Source organism: Globicephala melas, chromosome 12, assembly GCF_963455315.2.
Source record: "Globicephala melas chromosome 12, mGloMel1.2, whole genome shotgun sequence".
Classification (NCBI taxonomy): domain Eukaryota; kingdom Metazoa; phylum Chordata; class Mammalia; order Artiodactyla; family Delphinidae; genus Globicephala; species Globicephala melas.
In genome coordinates, this window is record NC_083325.1 from 37,038,985 (window position 1) to 37,059,883 (window position 20,899).

The following is a 20,899-nucleotide window of genomic DNA, read 5'->3' on the forward strand; positions in this document are numbered from 1 at the left end:
ATTTTACTTTTTTTTTTTTTGTGGGCCCAATTCCCTGCTTTAAAGCAGCTTTAACGTTTACTACATTTGACTCTTCAAAGGTTGAGGTAAAGAGACGTTCTGAGGAATGTATAGGAAAGTTATTTCTTTTCATTCTTTTTTCCCTGAGTATATTTAATATTTTTAAATGGTCATTTGCTAAGTTTTTGTAGTGGTTAGTCTACAAAAAGCTATGGAATCAGTATTTGTGGCCCAGGAACTTAAGAAGGTTATCATGATCATTTTATTCAGTGTTTAAAGGTTATAAAGCCAGAAAATGCAATTTTATTGCAATTTCCCCCTCAGAATGTTTCATGTTTACACTCAAAATATAAATAAAATATTGTCACTTAAAAAAACCCACAAATCATTAGTTTTAAACACTACAGTTCTACAGTAAGAAAGTTTGATAACCATCAAATGAAAACAGATCAGGAATGGAAAAGAAACACCATTCATTATAGTAACACTATTTGCAGCACTTTAGTAAAAGGGCCCATCAACATTTCCATTATAAACTCCATTTTTGCAAGGGTAACAACATTGCTGGTACAGATTCATTAGCCCTATACTTACATACAAAATGTCAGCCTGGAACACATGCATGTTTCTAACTAATAAGCTTTAGTGTCCCCAAAGAAGTAATTGTTACAAACTTTAGGTGCTAGAAATTTAAAAATTCCTCCTCTGCAACAATTACAAAAGAAAAACAAAAACAAAACCCACAAAACATTCAGAACTGATGGAAAAAAGTTCTCTAGTATTTGCATGAGGATATTATAGATCCTAAGACAGGATGGCAGAAGATACTCACGTGCCCTCTCTCTCACACACAGTATTGTTATTTAATATTCAAACTACCACTGATTTAGGATTACTCAATTTCAGAAGGGACCAGTCATATAAATCTCCACAGCTGAGCTGACTCTGACACAGATGCCTCTCCCCTAAATGAATGTTGGGATCTTTCCAGCCCTTCCCCTGTAATTGCCATTCTCATCCCTGGTACCTCCCCAGGGACCCACTTGCTGCAGGACCCACTGAGGCTCTCTCTTACAATCCTTTGCTACTTTCTTGCTAGAGTCTTCTCCCAACATGCCAGGAGAAATGCCCAGAAGTCTAGGCCACCATCCAGTCCCTACTATCCTCTCTCAAGATGCAAGAGCTTCAGTGTTAAAGGGATTGGTGCTTAAAATCTAGAGCTGCTCAAACCCTGGGAACCTAGGACTCAGGTCTAATGTAACTATTAGTATTATTTTAGTTACATTTTAAATTAATAGATTTTTGTGGGTTTGTCTGGCCTGTGGATGCTTATAACAGTGCTTCTTTTGGAAAATGTATTCTTCAATTCCACAAATCAACTTCTAAATAAACTTCACACCCATTTAAAATTGAGTACAATTCCTTAATACAAAATAGAGAATTACCATATGACCCAGTAATTCCAATTCTAGGTATATAACCCCCAAAGCTGAAAACAGGGATTCAAAGAGATGCTTTTAGACCATGTTCATAGTAGCCAGAAGGTGTAAACAACCCAAGTGTCCATCAATGGATGAATGACTCCACAAAATGTGGCATATACATACAATGAAATATTACTTAACCACAACAAGGAATAAAGTAGTGGTACATTACAATATGGTTGAACCTTGAGAATATTATAATAAGTGAAAGAAGCCAGATACAAAAGGATAACTATTGTTTGATTTCACTTATATGAAATATCTAGAATAAAACAATTTCAGAGAGACAGAAAGTAGATTAGCGAGTCCTAGGGGACCATGAGAGGAGAAAATGAGGAATTAATGAGTACAGAGTTTCTGTTTAGGGTGATGAAAAACTCTGGAAATAGTGGTGGTGATTGTACAATACTGTGAATGTAGTAAATGCTACTGAATTCTACATTTTAAAATGGTTAATTTTATACATGAATTTCAAATCAATACAATTAAAAATTGTATATAGTCAGTACCTACAAGTATATAAAAATTGAAATAGCTGATAAAGTATGCTTTTGCTATAAAAAAAGACGTACTGGGAAAAGAGAACTGTCTCAAGAGATAGAAAACCTAAAAACTTGGGTACAAGCCCTAACTCAGCCGTTAGTAATTAGGCCATCTTATATGAGCCATTTTCCCAATCTGAGACTCAGTTTTATCATGTAAAGAATATGATACTATCTGCTCTGCTTAATTCTAAGGCTGAGATTCAGAAAGTACACAAAAACTCTAAGATACCAGAGAAAAGGTACTAGCTTCTATAATAAATGAAAAGTTGGAAGTATGGGAACCCCAAAAAGGAAAAGGATGAATAAATGTATGCTTTTCCTTCCTAACACCTTATCTTTTACTTCAGTTGTTACCCAGGCTTTAGGCAAATCTTGGGAGACCATTATTTGAGCTGGAGGAGGTTCAATACGATCCAGGGGGATTCTCGGCATTTATCAAGTTGCGGAACCAAGTCTAGCAGATCCAGTCTAGACTAGATTCTGTCCTGTGTAGTATGGAATATAAAGCCCTGAAGAGATTCTAGAATCAATCTGTAGTCCGTGACTGTCTTTCAGATGATAAATGATCTCTAGTTGGGGCCACTATAAAGCTTCACTGGTAATATGTAGTATGGGGAGGAGAACTTGAGTCTATTTTGGTTAGAACCCTCAATAAATCAGGCCCCAAGTGTGAAAGAAGGAAAGGAAACAGAATTTCTAGCTTTTTCTCTTGTGACACAAGGCTCTTTTATAGTAACATCTAATTTATCCAACACAGAGAGGAAAGGTGCTCTACTTGAAAGAATTAAAAAAAAAAAAAAGTCTCCTTAAAATATATAAATAATTAAAAAATGTATTACAGAAATTTCACTACCTAGTATTTACATTTTTAATATAGTTAACATAATATTTTCAAAACCCTTCAGAGACCAAAGGAAAAATGCAAGTGTGAAGCCATGTGTTGGTTTATGGCATATCCACACAAAAGTCTATGTATATGAATGAGCATACATGTAACTTGTTAGGGCAATGATAAACATGTTCTAGGTAATCTGGCATAGCAGGTATCATAGGGTATGGTATAATAGGGTTCTGGTGACTTGCATGCTAGCTGAAGGTCAGCCACTTACTGATCTGTGTGGCACTGAGCTTTTCCTGTGCCTCTGTCTCCTCTGTTATAACGAGAAGTTTAGGTAATAGTTTTCAAAAAATAAAAAAAACCCTTTTTTTGTTTCGTTTTAAATTTTAACCAGTAGAACCTTTTCTTTAAATGAACTCATCCAAGAAGCCCGCTATTTCATATAAATAAACTCAGAGCTACTCTGTTTGAAGTAAGGTAAGAAACCCAGACGTCTATCTGCTTGCTCCCTTATTGTCCTACCAGCCCCAAGGTGTCTGTGAAGAAGCCCTGAAGTCTCCACAGAACACAGCTTGAAACCAATCCGGCCAGATAAAGCCAAAGGTCTCTTCAGATTCTAGTATGTTCTGATTTCACTAATGTAGGCAATTTTCAAATGTCCCATATAAATGCTTATTTCTGGAGGAGTTCTTTAATTATAAATACATCTTTGGCAAATAGAGAAGAAAAAGTTCAAGAAAGCTTTCCAATCCTAATCTACTACTAATTTACTAATCTACTTTACTAATCTACTTTAACACTGCCATAAAATTAAAGCAATTAATTAGATTAAAGGAATAGATTTTCCACTTACATTTTGACATTTTTTTACTTAATATAGTGTACTTTTAATTTGGCATGAATGATTTGAATTTATTTCCCATTTTTACCCCTTTTGTAGGAGCAGGATTTTAAAGAAACATATATGTATAGACATATATTTTAAAGAAATATATTTCTTTAAAATATACACACATACAGTTTTTTTTTTTTTTTTCCAATAGCTTACTGTACACTTAGATCTATTCAATCACTATTGGCAGTCAGCATTAAATGCCAATCTACCCTCTGGTTAGGAGCTAACTTGCTGCTCTAAACCATTTTTACAAACCTTCCTATATACCTTAATCCTTTCAAATGCAACTGTGACACAAAGTATTACAGACTTTTAAAAACCAGTTCTCTTGAAAAAAAATTGTGGAGCATCAGTAACCAGATAGTATTCTCAAATTTCAGTGATCTAGTCCGTGGAGATGTCCCCTATGCATAGTGCTCTGTTTCATGCAGTACATGGCTTTAGCTGGCCAAATCTTTTTTTTTCCCAATGAATCAGTAGAACAGTGAAGATCTTACTTTTTTTTTAAGCAGTGGCATATCAATGAGGCACAGATGTGTATTCCAACCCTGCATGGATGAGCACACTGTTCAATAGTGCTGGCTCACACGGTATCAGGGCGAGTTATCACTTCCCATGAAGGCACTCTTATCACCAGGGCCCAGAGAGGTGGCTGCAAATCGCAGCCTTTTTATTTTCAAGGCAGTTCTGCTGAACATTCAGGCTTCAAAGATTCACACTTCCAAAACTCTATAAGAGTTTGTGAACGCTCAATTTGCCAAAACTGTTTACAGTGTAATTGGGCACCGTACCTGTGTCCATGAGATAGCGAAGGCGCTTCTCCACCAGCGCGGCACGGGTGTCAATTTGCTTTTGCTCATTCTCTAGTGCTGCCAATTCTCCTACAACATACTGACTGGTGTCTTTGAACCCTTTCTGTTAACGAGAACAAACAGGAAAGAAAAAAAAATCACTTGTAAGTTGCATTTTTCCTTTCTACAAACACTTAGTAAAGCACTTACCTAGAGAACCAAATACGCCCTTAGTATCACTCTTAGTAACTAAAAGCAATGCCCTGTGATGCAAAAAATTTTCATATGTATTACATATATTGCAAAACTTTTGTAAATAGAGAAAATCTTGGCTGTTTAGTATTATATTTATAATTTAACACCCAGATTTGCCAGATTTAAAAAGTTAACACTAAGTAAGAAAAAAATTCTCCTTAGAGTTGAGTCAGAGTGATTAAGCATGGACAAGGATAGAAGATAATTTTCCCTTGGTGACTGTCAAAACAAACACCAATGACATCTTTAATTCAAAAGTGTAATATATAAAAATGGAATTTAACTAAGGAATTGCTTCTTAAAGAATCTATCCTGAAAAAAATCAGATTTGTTCTTACAAAAATATAAAATTAAAAAGATACATTTCTTCTTTTCATAGTAACTATACTATTTAAAGTATTTTTAAAAAATGATAAAAGAGAAGTTTCTAATATCTCCAGTTTCCCCTCCAGCTGGCTTCTGTACTTTAACATGTCATTCTGTTGATGTATTACTAATTATTGTAGCTGCGAATTCTAACTTGACAGGTGGTTTCAAACCTTGCTACACTGGATCTAATGCCACCAGTACACTGATTTGGTTAATCTTCCATTTAACCAAATTTGGATTTCAACTGAAATTTTACTTTTTACAACCAAGCATGTTAAAAAAAATTATCCTTAGAAGTTTTATTTGAAGTAGCAGTTCTATTATAAAGTACCAATATAGGCTTACTTTTTATTTTCCTATTACAAATTGAAATCGTTAGGGGGCAGGGTTATTCATGGTATAGTACCAAACTGATTAATTATAGCTTCCTTTGGAATGCTTGTTTGTCTTGTGGCATTTCTAGGGGTTAGTTTCCTAAGTAGCTGAGAAATACTAAAGAACTGCTTAAGTGATTACTCTCACCACTACCACTACTAATATCAGCACTTACAATATTTATTCAGAGAAATAAATGTGAACAACGTTCTTGTGTCAAATCCCTTCCCTACCTAGAAGCATATTAATCTCTAAGAAGCCATGAGGAATTATCTTTCGTTACTCCTTAAACAAGAAACAAAATCAAGAATTACGTTATTTACGAGGATATTTTGGAATTCTCATAATGAACAAACCTGTCTAACCATATGTGTAACTTATTTATCTTTGGAACCAGTAAACTGTACTCACACATGAACTCAATTTAAACCAGCTTATTGTTAAACTGACTATGGTAGTTGACAAACTTAAGCTGAAATATTTTAAAAAATCATGAAACTGATAATGTCTCAGGATAGACTGATCAAATAAGTTACTGTATTTTTAAAAGATTCATACAAAGAGGATACTCTTCCATCTCACTATGAAATAGAAAAACTATAACAACAGAATAAATGCTAATGGTAGGTTTAAAATCTGGAATCTGGTGAATGCTTTTTGTATCTACCTGTCAGACAGCAGAGCATTTTCAAAAAGGACTATTCTCATTTCCATCCAGAGGGACAAAACAAACATAGTAAAAGTAACAAAGATATAAGAAAACAGAAGTGATAAGCAACACGTAAACTTCATTGCTTGTACTGATTGGTTCAGTTAAAAATAGTAACAAAGTTTATAGTCAGATTTCTTTAGTGTATAAATTATACCAAATATTTCATCAGGATATATACCACTTAGCTCTTCTATGTATTAAGACGTGCCAGGTTTTAGTAAAACAACTTTAAAACGAGAACTTAAAAATGAGAAGTTTTTACAGCTCTAAAATGTAGTTTGTAACTCTGACTACATTTGCAAGGATTTTAAAATCCATAATAGACAATTTTAAGAGTAAAAACAAAGAAAATATTTACACAAACTGGAGATAATAATAATAAAAAAAAGTAGCACCATTAAAGAGAGCAATGCTTCCAGACAAAAATTCAAGTTAAAACTTGTTCTTCCTGCTTCTGTCCCGCAGCTGTCCATCAAAAGCAGCTTTCTCCCTGCGGTCTATCAAATATTTCCCTCACAAATCAATTTTACACATGATCAGCCCATACCCCTACTGAGCTGAACCTCCCCGTTAATTAAGTGAAGAAATTACCATATATATTATATTAATGCAAACATCATTCAGCTAGTAATTCACGGCTGATCTGGATAATGGAAAGGTTGAACACCCATTAACCCAAGCCAACAAAATGGGTTGGCTGAGAAATTCTAGCAGGTCTCATGTGACTTTTCCCTCTAACTGCAGCTCTGCGGTATCTGCTATTGTAATAATTAAAATCCTCCCAGTAGATCAATACTGGAATCTCTTTATGGGAAGTGCCCTGATGGAAATGTCTCAAGGAAGCTGGGGCTGTGGAACTCTGAAAAATTCATTTTTTTTATCTGACAATTATCACCACACTGCAGACTAATTCAACAGTGCACCCCTCTCACTCTGCTTTGAATGCACTGGAGATTGACATCTTAAAAAACCTAACATCTCATTTTAACAAATAAAGGCACTATTTCCACATACAGTTTGGAATTATCAGCAATCATGAAACCACACAAAAAATTAATATACATTAAGCACTTCATCTTCTGATGGCTTCCTCTGAGTTTCAGTTATTGCTGCCTTCTCCTCATTTCCTTTCTTTGTATCTTCCTGTATTGATCTCTGCCTTTTCATCTCTTAAAAAAAGGGAAAGACATGTAAAATTATTATAAAGCTTGATATTTGTGTATTGAAATGTGGATTTACATTATCAGCTTCTATATATATATATATATATATACACATATATAAATATTGTTAAATCATAAGATGGGAAAACATGTAAAAAAGTGTTCCTACCTGGTCTATTCTCAACATATTGACTGAAAGACTGAAGTTGAGTTTTTCTTACTGTAGAATCCTTGCTAAACACAACAGGATTTCTAAATCGTTCTGTTGCTTTTTGTAATCGCTCAGTCCGGAGATCTTCTGTGCCATTCTAAAAGTGAAACAAATGTGGTAAGAGAGTCCTGATCTTATAAATGTGAAATTACACATTAGTAAAACAAGTTTTACTGATTTAAGATAATGCCAACTTAGAAACGTTTTGAAAGAAAAAAGGACTATAAAGAGATGTTCTAAATAGCTCAACGGCAAGGTCTGTTGCCTGTAACTGAAACCTTTGGGAGACATGGTTTAAATGGAGGATCATTCTTGATAACTGTGATTCATTAGATACTGCGAACTCCCATGTCTTCTTCTGATATGTATCATTTAAAAGCCACATTGCCTCTGTCTACCACCGACCCACCACCCCAGCCCCACTATTCTGCCCCATCTGTTTGTACAGCCCCACAGACTTGTATGACAAGAAGAACTAGTTTCTAATTTTATGCCCATTGAGATAAACCACTAATGCTGGATGAAGGCTAAAAGGTAGGATTATAACACTACCCCACTGAACTGCATTTCATCAGCTATAACTTTCCAAAGCCAGATTTGTAAGTAAGCCCTTTACAGCTAAGGAAACTACAATTATCTTTTCCAGAGCTTCCTATGTTAATACTGGTAACAAATTCAAATGGTTCTATCAACAAGAAATATCCCAGAAGACTGAACCACTGCAGTGTGTGGAAGCCGCAGATACCGTGGTGCTGTGTACCAAACAAATATTTCATTTTATACCTAATCTTTATTATTTTTATTAAGTGTTTTGAAAGTAAATAGGGAAAGGCTAAGATGCATGACTAATAGCTAAGCCTGCTGAATGCTGAAACTGGTTATCAAAAGCTACCAAGACTTTGCCCTTCCTCTGCATTGAGACAATCAGTAATGAGGGAGTCCTCCAATGGCCTATTCTCTAGCCTCAAGGAGGCCTGGGATACAGAATCCTCAAGGGAAGGTAACAGTTTATCCTTTTCCACAAACACAGAATGCCTCATTTATAAACGTGTAAACTGCATTTTATTAAAAAAATAAAACCCTAAATCAATGCTGAAAGCTTCAAGAGAACAGATGGACTCTATATGTTCTTTATAAGCACCATTTAAAAAATCTGAACTAAAAAGATCCATACAAAGACAAGCTGTTTAAAGCACACATTTTGTTGGAATAAGTTTGAAAATAACTACATTTAAGAGCTTTCTGGAAAGCAAAAACAACTGCATCTATTTAGGTAATTAAACCTTGAGAACGAAAATACCTCTGTCTTATTTTTTAAAGTTATATATTTATTATTAGTATCATGCTATTAATATGCTAGCTATGTAGCCAGGATAGAAACAATTATGGCTTTTATTTATTTGTTTGTTTGTTTAAGAAAAGTGTGTATTCTACTGTTATCATAATAACTGCCCAATAGTCTAAAACTCAAGTCTTTACCAAAATAAACAAACATGGCTAAATTTTTTGAGGCCTGGCAACATGCTAAAATATCAGTGCGATTAGCCAGCAAATCCCATCTTAAGAAACCTTTTTATGACTAGGGACTTCTGCCACTTTACAAATGTATTCCTCTAAACCCACTAATTCAGTTAGCCTTTTCAATCCATTGTATTATTCTTAGTCCAGCTTCATTCTGCATTAAATCCAGTGCAGAAAGCTAAATTGAACGCAAAAAATCAGACCTGATCCAGGCTTCCTTTTGTTCAAAGACAGTGACCAAAAGTCCTCTGGTGCTGCCACACACTTTCATCACCAATTTATAGAAACCGACAGTATAAGGGAAAAGCAATGAAAGTCATTGTCTTGGGACTTCAAAGCATCTCTGTGTCAGGGGAAGGAAATCCTTTCAGTCAGCAGGGCAGTCCCCATAGTCCGCAGGTGGGTGAAAAAGTTATACAAGACTAGAAATGCCCTAAAGCTAGAGAAATATTAACGATACAGTGCAAGGAAAAGGGGGGATGGCTTGAGTGGGGATAATATAAATACTACAAATCATCATCATTATCATCATCATCTTATAATGTTGCATTTTGGCTAAAATCTTACACAAGGTAAGATTTATATTGGCACAAAGCACATGCAAGTATCTTAAAAATTTATATTCAATCACATACCATCTTCAGGAATTAATTTATCTTAACAGGTCAAAGGCTGAAGATGATAGAATATGCTAGAATTCTCTTAGCAATATTCTCGTTTAGCAAAATACAAATGCATACAGAAGTCAAGAATAGTTTTTACTTTTACTGACATATCAACTTAAAGTAGTAGTTTATCTGAAAAACAGTACCTGAATACTGATTACCATACTGGTATTTAATTTATTGGCTATTTAATAAAAATTTGTATATCTTAATCTTAATGTGAAGAATTTGGTAAGAAACTGACTTTAGGATTATGAAGTGCCAGTGGAAATTAGAATACACAGATACTAAGTCAAATATTTTAAACAAGTAAGATTTACCTTAATGTCTTGCTCTGAACTTTCAGTTATAGCTTTGTGAGCAGCGCTGGAAGGTGAATTTGCCACCTGTGGCTGAGTGTCTAGGAGTTTCTTCAGCTTCAAGTCCACCAACTTAGTGTTTTGTTCTGTTAAATATGCAAATACTATGAATAACTGTATGAGATGCGTTTAGATGTGTAGGCTATCAATTTAAAGGACTTCATAAAAATATTACTATATTAAAAAAAGAGAACTCTTTATATATATATGTATGTATGTATACATAAACTATACTGCATACCATATAACTATAATATAACTAAGTAGTCTTTAGGGATATTGACTATATTCCCTTTTTAAAAATTGAGACATAATTGATATGTAACCTTGTGTAAGTTGAAGATGTACAATGTGTTGATTTGATACATTTATATATTGCAATATGATTACCACCATAGCATTAGTTAACACTTCTATCATGTCACAAAATTATCATTTCTTTTTTGTGGTGGGAATAAATAAAATCTAGTCTCTTAGCATATATTCCAGGGTGTGTGTGTATGTGTGTGTGTGTGTGTATGATATACATGCATGTATATGTACTTTTCCCCAAAATCAGTTCCCTTAAAGAATATAGTCAACACGCCTAAAGACTATTTAGTTATTCTATAGTTAATAGCAGCTATGCTTACCTGAAAACTTAAGCCCATATTTGATGTACATATTTATATTAGCAACTGTATAGGTTGTACATAATAAAACAAGGTATTACAAAGTAGGTATTTAAAAGAGGTAACACATTTGATTAAAAATTATATTACTTTATTGTTTCAATTCTTCTAGTATATTAAATTTAGACATATAATGCCATATTAAGTTCTTAAGATGATCTTAGACAGTCATGTACACACTGTTAGAATCCAGTGTTCCAATGTTTATGGGTATACATATATACCCAGCATTGAAACAGGGTATATGTTTACAAATACCTTCTAATTAGAGGGCAGAAGTACAATAAAGATTATCACATTTTGGAATGTGTGAAATATGGATAGAAATTTAAAATAAATACAAAATAGCTATAACTTTAAAAATAAACAATTTCAAATTATTTTTAGCAAGTAAATTAATCTGTATTTAATAAAATAGCTCAGAAGAGAATGGAAACAAATAATTCTATTTAAACATTCACTCAAAGCAACTCTTTAATAAAATGATTATAAAAGACATGCCAACCATTTGATGAATGGTATTTTTCATAAAGATTAATAAGTTTTCTAATTATAAGACTCTTAATAAATGCTATTATCATTACTTTCATGCAAATTGGTCAGTTTATATTGCCAGGCTTCTCTTTTAAACAATATCTGATGAACTATGGTCAAATCAAGATAAAGATTAAACAACTTATTATTAAAAAATTATGACTTTTATATACATATTAAAAAAAGAATTTTGAGGAAAATAAAGCCAGGATAAAAAACCATAATGTATGCTACATGCTTCCAGATTCCAGTTTGCATTCCTATTTCTTACTGCCATGAAATAAACCATAGTCTGAATTGGAAAGTCTGTCCTATGCACTCGCCAACACTTATTGGCATGCTGGAGAGTTGTAAACAATATATTACTTAACTCCAAAAACAGGAGGACTGAGATGGGTTTTCTTTTTAGGTATACAAAAAGTAGGAAGAGTGTTTTTAAGAAGGACAAGAATCAAGCCTAATGTTAGGCCTAATATTAACCAACCTTTAAATACATTAAAATACCCCACAAAGTTGCTATAACTAAAACTAGAAAATTCTCTTTACCTTACCCAAGAAAGGGCTAATTTCTCCTGTCTTCTTAATCTACTGTTAAATCAGGAAATATGTACCACTTATTGTCACTGATTTTATACTTCCATGAATCAAATGTTAAGGCTTTAATTCTGTACTTCTGGATGCCCTCCGTGGTAAAGAGATGATACTGGTTTCTACTAAAGACTTTGATGGTGGTTGTGGTGAGAGGGTGGGTAAGCAAAAACAAAAATTTTTTTCAAAAAGAAAAATCAAACTTATCCAAGTTCTAAAGTATTTTAAATAGAAATAAGTAAAACACAGTTTTAATTTGGGGTTAATTTTTTTTTAAGTTTCCTTAAATATCAGCATTCTCCTGGACTTGTACAATTATAAATATACTGACCTGTATCTAGTAAAAGTATTATTTAATACTAGACCATGAAGGAGCTACTGACAAAAGACACAGATTTTTTTGGGTGCTCTCTATAGTTAGGAAGACCATGTTTGATTGTTTCTTGGAGAAGTAACAGCATGATTTCAAATAGCGAAGAAACAAAGCAAGTTAGCATTGCAAGGACATGCCAGGGTTGGGAAGAATACCTGCTCTCCCTCCCTGTAGCTTTTTACAGGAAAAGATAAATATTAGGGATTTCACTTTCTTACCTTTAAGTTTAAAAAGATTGCTAAAGACTTTTTATTGCTATAAGAATTCAATTCAATAAGTATTTATGAAACCTCTCACATATACAAAGCTACCTGCTGCTGACTTATAAAGGTAGTGCATATGGAACACTCATCTACTTAACCATCAGCAAGTATCTTTATATTTTATACAATAACTCAGAAGTTCAATTGCAAATGTGATTATCGGTATAATATTTATTGATATACAATATGAGATGAATTTAATAGTAATCTATATAAGCAGTTTTCAAAGAGTTTTATTGTGATTAGTTATTAAGTATGTATAAAATAATTTATTAGTAGTAATATTTAAATATTTAAGGTAAGCACAAAATTTATAAAATAATATTACCATTAAGACTATCAATTCCAAACCAAATCAGAAAATCTGATCCATGGTTTAGTTTTACATTTGAAGCATTCCATAGGTACTACATCTATACCTTACAACATCACGACAAAATATTCAGGCTGAGAAGGGAACCAATCATAAAATGTCTACAAATTGTCCCATATAACATAAAATATAAAAGTGAATCTTAGTAATAAGAGAAAAACTAAAATTTGCTATTTCAATTTTATTGCTAATTTTAACATTAAGCCTAAAACAAAATAATAACATAAAATTGATGGAAAGTGGATTTAGCTAAATTTGTGAGGGCGTAAGATGTAACAAAACTACTAAAAGAACTTATTATCATTATTAATGAGATAATAATAAAAACATAACAGTTTTAATAGTTAATAAACAGTTACAATAAAAATGTAAGAGTTTGCCATGCAGCAGGACACAAAGTATTTATGATCTGAAATTACCGGGAGTATCAAGGTCATTTTCTAAGTTAGTAAGTTCATCTCCACCTCCTACAACAAAGCCTTCGGAAATCTCCTCATTAGTATCTATCTCAACTTTATCATTTTCATCTGTAGGAAAATGTAGCAATAATGTTAGTATATTATTTCTATTTTATATCATTTGTTAGAAACACTAAGGAAAAACATTAGTATTGTAATGACAGTTCAAATTCAGGTCTGACACAGATGAGCAAGTTAAGAAATCAGTTTTAAGCTACTTTTTCACTACTGGATTAACATTTATATTTTACATTCATATGTCAAAGATGAATTGTCACACCAAAGCAGATGCAAAAATTTTGACAATTTGTCACATGCTGTCTCTGAATCACTGAGGTCCTTGAATCCCTATGTTTAAAAATGTAATCTACTGGTAATCTCTAATAACAGTATACAAAAATAAAGTTGGGGGACTTCCCTGGTGGCACAGTGGCTAAGAATCCGCCTACCAATGCAGAGGACACGGGTTCAAGCTCTGGTCCGGGAAGATCCCACATGCCGTGGAGCAACTAACCCCGTGCGCCACAACTACTGAGCCTGCACTCTAGAGCCCAAAAGCCACAACACTACTGAGCCTGCGTGCCACAACTACTGAAGCCCGCACGCCTAGAGCCCATGCTCAGGAACAAGAGAAGCCACCACAATGAGAAGCCCGCGCACCGCAACAAAGAGTAGCCCCCGCTCGCTGCAACTGGAGAAAGCACGCACACAGCAATGAAGACCCAACACAGCCAAAAACAAACAAACAAACAAATAAAAATATTAAAAAAAAAAGTTGGTTTGGTAACAAAGTCATCAAATAACGTTTCTAAATTTCACATTTTTATCATTTATTAGATATAAATGTATAAGGAAACAACTCATTCTTTATAAACTTGTAGCTATATTTAAATCATTTGCATGAAGACTTGAATGCTTTTGTGCTATTAGTGAAATATTATCAAAAGCATTATGGATGAATTAAGAGACAAGATTGAGACGAGAATAGACAGTACCTTTATGCAAAAGAAAGTTCAGAAACAATTAAGACAGTACATCTTGGAAGACATAAAGCTGGTAGAAAGACCTGTTATTCAAAATTAAATACATGGGAATAAGGTAATCACACTATTTTTTTATACACTTAGTAAAACATCTTAGGTCATAATTAATTAATGGTATCATTTTAAAAAAGATTTCTATTACATATTTTTCCGTTTTAAACCCTAGTGATAAAATTGGTTAAGTAATTTTGAATATTACACGTTTAAAAAGTCATAGCAATAATTTGACTTGTATATTAGAAGTTAAGCTTTAAATTCTGCTATTGACAGGCAATGTACCTTTTGGAGAAATATCTGTCTAGCCCTGGGAGTTGAAGAATATCCCTACTATTCAACAGTTTATTTTTCATAGGGCAACTTTTATTAATAATGAGGTGTTCCAAAGGTTATTACAATTGAGAAATACTAAATTCTATAGCTTTGGCTTAAACCTTCAATATCTGTCCTTTTCCCTGTAGAGCTTTGTGTTTGATTTTAGGCTTCCCAAGTAAATATTTACTATGAGCATTAATATTAATAATAGTTTACATTTATTGAAGACTTCCTATGTACTATGTAAGCCGTTTAGAACAATACAACACAGAGAAAAAGAATGAGAAATGCCCCCAGGGGAAAAGCACTGCTAAATGCTTTCAAATCGCTAAGGTATTATACTTGGCTATATTATTTAAGTACAATAAGTTGACAGAGCTTTTCTAATCAACTGTGCTTAGTACAACTACTTGACTAATTTCATAAAAGTCAGCACCTTCATCTTCATTATCCTCAAAAATTCTTCTCTAAATAATTTTGTAGTAAAGGGAAATGAATTAACAGATATTTCCTGAGTGCCAAGTAAGTGTTCAGAACACTTCCTCTTATCAGAGATAGTTTACTACCAATAGTTCTTAGAGTACAGTACTTTGTTGCTGCAACCAGCCTTTATTGGTTACTACTGACCAGAATTAATATAGAGTGAAAACAAAAAGTTAAACATTCATTCATTTATTTATTCAAGAAACTTCTACTATATGCCAGATCTGCAATTTACAAAACACTGCTAGATGTTGAAGAGATACCAAGTTGTATAAGACATTTATTCCACCTTAAAGTTATACATTCAAATGACTAAAATACCATGTACGACAGTTAAGTGTTATGGGGTAAAAATAAGGTATAGAGCAAATTCAGGGAGGAAAGATTATTCTTTGCCAGTAGCACCAGGAATTATTTTTTGGAAGCAGTAACCTTTAAATTGGGTCTTCAGAAATGTACAGGATTTCAAAAAGTACAATTGAGGGAAGGGCACTACAGGCATGAGAGCAGGAAAGGGTAGGTTATGTTCAAAGAATGGTATAGCTCTATTTTGCTCAAGCATACTTAAAGGGAAATAACGGGAGGTAAGACTTGAAAGGTAAAACTGCAGAGAGCATTGAAGGGTAGGATAGGAAGTTTAGATTTTACTTGGTAGGAACGGAGAGATATTTGTGTTCAAACATGATCAGCAATGTGCTGTTTAACAGACAGCAGTCTATATAAGCAGTTTCTTACCACAGTGTTTCATGGTAATCAGTTGTGAAATATGTATAAAATAATTACTAGTAATATAAGCGCTGAAGCTTATCGGGGTTTTTTTTATATAAATTAGAGTAGCTCCAGTATTAGTCCTAAAATATCACTCTCGCTTACATTCTGATATGCCTTCATATGTGAAAGAAAAAGTGGTCCAGGGATTGCACATGGGAGTGCAATCCCTGGAGCCACGTGACAGCATCCTTCATGCGAGATTGCTGAGTAAGATGTTGGACTCTAGCACACAAAGGCTGGAGGCAGGAAATCCAAGTTGGAGACTGTTATAACCTCCAGGTAAGTAGTATGGAGAGCTTTAACCTATCATAAAAGAACTGGAAGTGGGTATGACTTGAAAACAAACTGGATATTGGGTGGTTGGGGGAAGGATACTGAGGAGAGGAAGAGTGAGGCAGATGACTCTCCAGACAGTGACTAGAAGGACAGCACTGCTATGAAAAGAAGCTAAGTCTGGAACTGTGGTTGGATCTTGGTACTTCAGGTCCTGGGGTTATGCAGTGGGATATTCATTACCCCTTTACACAGTGCCAGGCTCCTGTGTGATGTTAAACAGGTGCCATTCATTTTATTTCCCGGCTAAATGAAATCTCTATCTATACTACCACTCACCAGTAATGCTGAGTGGGTTAACTCAATGTTTATATATGTATTGTTAACCTTAGATAAAAGGATTACTATTTGGGAAGGGGAAAAGTAAAAATTGATCTCCCATACAGCTCAGGTTTTCTTAAGAATAGGTTTCCACTTTCTTTCCATTCACTGACTTCAGGTTTACAATGAACAGGAATTCTTTTCGATAGTTAAAATGTTACACATTTCTTAACACCTGTCGAAATACTCTAAATGCATTTTAGCAGAATTAAAGTGCATGTTTGTCTTTGTGTGTGTGTTTAAAATATTATACGTTATTTATACGATATATATAAGATTATATATATCTTTATGGCTAACCACTGAAAATCCAGTAGGTAAGCGTGGCAGAAAGTAAACTAGAGATCCAATACACAATGGAAGGTGGTTTGCAAGTATGGCATGTATAATGTGTATAGGAAAAGGTAAAAAGAGATTGTATATACACTGGAATGAGACAATGCATTCTAGCTGACACTGCATAGCACTATAAGCAAAATGGGGATCCCAATGGTATGATTAATAGCACAGCAATAAGGCCAGTCTTACAACACTTATCATTTATAAATAAATTGAATGAAAAATCAGAATATCTGGTGACAGTAAAAAAAGAATATCTGCACTTTTAAAAAAAGAAATTGAGGCTACCATTAAAAACATATTCACAGGGACTTCCCTGATGGTGCAATGGTTAAGAATCCGGCTGCCAATGCAGAGGACATGGGTTCAAGCCCTGGTCAGGGAAGATACCATATGTGTGGAGCAACTAAGTCCGTGCGCCACAACTACTGAGCCTGCGAGCCACAACTACTGAAGCCTGCGCACCTAGAGCCTGTGCTTCGCAACAAGAGAAGCCATCGCAATGAGAAGCACGTGCACTGCAACAAAGAGTAATAGAAAAAGCCTGCGTGCAGCAATGAAGACCCAACGCAGCCAAAAATAAATAAATAAAAAAAAATATTCACACAAAATGGTGGTTTAGAGAATACAGAGATGGTACCTAAGTGTACATGAAACTGTTTCTTCCCAGGAAAAAAAAAATATTCAGAATAAAATTTCTCATTTGTATCATGATTTTAAAATTCTCATTGAAGGTTCCCTATAAAATTCATAACTTTTAAAGTTATTCTATAGAAATCAAACAAATGATAGAAAACAATACAAATATATTATTAATAGAAGCTGAAAGTAAAAATTACTAAAGGCCTGTAAGATTTTATTTTGGGTCAACAAATTTAGATAAATCTATCTGCCATAACTGAAATAAGGATAATGCAGGCACACAAACATTCTCATGGATAAAATTTTTAAATTTTAATTTATTCATTTGAAATGCAAAAACAAAGTACCCTATTCCATCTAAATCAAAGAGAGGCAAAAATGTCAGTTTAAAAGTTCAATGACCCTCACCTAACCCAAACCAAAGTGATAAGCTACAGAATAAAAAAATACATACATGACATATATACACATATATATAAGTACACATAAAATATATAAAATCTATATCATATACATCCCATGTAATATATAATAAATATATGATATATTATAATATCATCTTCAAATTAGATAAACACCTTCCTTGCAAGTGCCCATGGGCCATTAATAAAAATGTAACATTTATTTGGCCAAAATAAAAACTTATTAATTCTCAAAGCAGAAATTCAGGGCATATTCTCTGACCACAATACCATACAACTAAAAATGAAAATACCACAATTCATCCACAAACAACTGTACCTTGCCAAGTAAGATCAATACAATAAATGAACCCACAACTTTGTTACCTAAAATGAGGATTTTAAAAGGAGGCTGTTATAGGTCTATAACTAAACAACGAAGCAGAAATTGAAAAAACACATGTAGTATACCACAATATCACCTGACGCTCCTCTAAGTCCTAAAATTATGTCAAGAGGAGGACAAGTAAAAGCCAGGCTGTAGCTCCTTGGACTGATTCTGTTATTTCACAAGAATTAGGCTACTTCTGGTTGAAATAGGATGCAAGTGGGATGCTTGAATACCTGGCTTTACATGACCTAAAATATCTTGCATATATTTTCTGTGGACACCTGAGGCTTATGACACCTCACCTCTAACTTACTACTAAGTTTTCCTTTCCTCACTGAGGATGGAAAAAAACAGGCTTTTCAAGTAGGTTCAGGCAGTGAGTTTGAGTATCATGTTCAACGCGTCCCCTAGGTTGTGCTTTCACCTGATTATTTCAGCTCTTGACTACCCCCTCTTCTTTGTCACTTTGGACCACTGCTTCCAAAAATTTTCCCACCCTAGTCTGTCTTCTAGGCTGGTCCCTATTCATTTTTCTCTCCTCCTTTCACACTATTCCTTATTCAGACCTGATAATTCCCATTAGACATTGGAAGAATGGACACTAATTTGTTAACTGTTTCCCCCTGACTTATCAACCTCATAGGGTTATTTTCATTTAGGAATTAGACTCTTGTGAAATCAAGTGAATTTCTAATTTGCTATGTAAGGGTCAGCAAACTATAGCATGGGGGCAAAAACCAGCCCACCACCATTTTGGGGTAAATAACAGGCATGCTCATTAATTGACATATTGTTCAAGCCTGCTTTCAGACTACAAGAGCAGAGTCGAGTAGTTAAGACAGAGGACACATGGTCTGCGAAGGCTATAAAAATTTACTCTGGCCCTTTCCAGGAAGTTTGCCGAATCCCAGCCTAGCACAGCGACTGGCACTGCTAAACAGATAAATGTGTATGTATGAATGGTTGAATTCTAGGCAGGAATTTTACCCTCTCCCTTGACCTAAAGGTCTCTTCCCCGCCTCCGGCCTTGATAGCTTCAGCTTAGGCCTTGATGCCAGAGCAGGCCTAGTCAGAACCATACACCTTTATGAAGACAGGCCAATATCCACCACTGAGGTCAAGGAATAGGCCTGCACTGCTTGTAGCTCAACCTTAGGTCTGATTAAGAGCCTATCATCTGATATGTGGCCGTTTCCAACATCCAAGGTATGGTGTGTCCTATGAGAGAAATGGACCCTGGGCACTTTGGTCTCCTTAGGGAACAGTCTAGACTCTTCAGCAGGTTCTCATAAGTCATCTGTTGAACCCTGTTCCGCCTTCATTTCACCTGGCTTTTCCTTTTCTAGTCTGTACTTCTTTGCTAGCTTCAGAGATCCAATCCTCACTTGTTCTTTTTCACTCTGTTGACTGCTGAATGATGCCAAAATCAGGTCTTCACTTTCCCCAGTTACCAAGTTGGGAAGATACCCATTTTTGGGGTTATAACACTGACTAAGTCTCTCTACCTAGTCTAGTCCTGGCTTAGGCTCAACTGGGGTTGGATTATAGAGATAAGACCAATTACATAGCCAACTCATCCCACACCATTAATCAGAAATTTTTAATTCTTAGCCTTCCCAGAGTTCACAACTCATTTAGCGTTGTTATCTGCTCACTGCTGGAAAATAAAATTGAGACAGTGGATGCCTCTCTATCTTATTATTACTGCTCTTCCATGGGTTTATGATATCACAGGGAGGTAGTATTAGTAGCTTTAGGGCAGTCTATCTGGAGGGTCAAGAATATGAGACTTTTTCTATCTTTCTGAGATACAAGGAGGCAAAGATTTGTAAGATTTACTTAGAATATCTGGAATTTTTATGATATCAAAGAAACATCTTGTTACTAATCATAAATGAAAGCAAATTATAATAGCATTATATAATGTAGCTGTGAGTAGTTACTGCTGTTACTATAAAACTTTAGTAGTGAGTATAGAAACTGTAATAAAAATTCTGAATGACAGGAGTTGAAAAGGTAAGATGAAGGATTTAACTAAGAAATAAACATTCTGAGAATACCAGATGGACAGATATACAGCTACTTGGGAAAGCAGCTTTCAAATGTATGGGATGGAAGGTTATATGCTATAGGCATTGGTTGGAATGCTCTACAACAGTAAGATTTTAATATAAGGAATCAATTAGAAATAACAGCAGTAAGTTTCAGTTTACTTTGAAGAAACTTATCATTGACCTAGAAATGGTTTCCTTTGTTTCAGTTCTCTAAGGTCTTATTCGAGTCCTCACTTGCCTACTCTCCAGAGTGATCTTTTAGCATTTAAGATTAATTCAGGACAAGTACCTGGCATGTTCTGATAGATAAATAGGTCACATACCTTTGAAATAGAAAACCCTACAGGCCTCCTGAATATACTACTC

At 34.4% G+C, this 20,899-nt stretch overlaps 1 protein-coding gene across 7 annotated transcripts in view; it reads right to left on the reverse strand.

Annotated features, from left to right (window-relative positions):
- Window positions 1-20,899, reverse strand: part of EHBP1 (EH domain binding protein 1) — a 346,734-nt gene that overhangs the window by 41,031 nt on the left and 284,804 nt on the right. For 5 of the 7 annotated variants that reach the window (XM_060309152.2, XM_030877347.3, XM_030877354.3 and 2 more), the window contains 5 exons: window positions 13,405-13,512; window positions 10,145-10,269; window positions 7,597-7,735; window positions 7,327-7,433; window positions 4,554-4,677 (listed from right to left, as the gene is read on the reverse strand). In XM_060309152.2, the coding sequence (XP_060165135.1) occupies window positions 4,554-4,677; window positions 7,327-7,433; window positions 7,597-7,735; window positions 10,145-10,269; window positions 13,405-13,512 (603 nt within the window). The remainder of the gene's footprint in view (window positions 1-4,553; window positions 4,678-7,326; window positions 7,434-7,596; window positions 7,736-10,144; window positions 10,270-13,404; window positions 13,513-20,899) is intronic. The other 2 variants (XM_030877350.2, XM_060309154.2) reach the window with 1 other exon arrangement.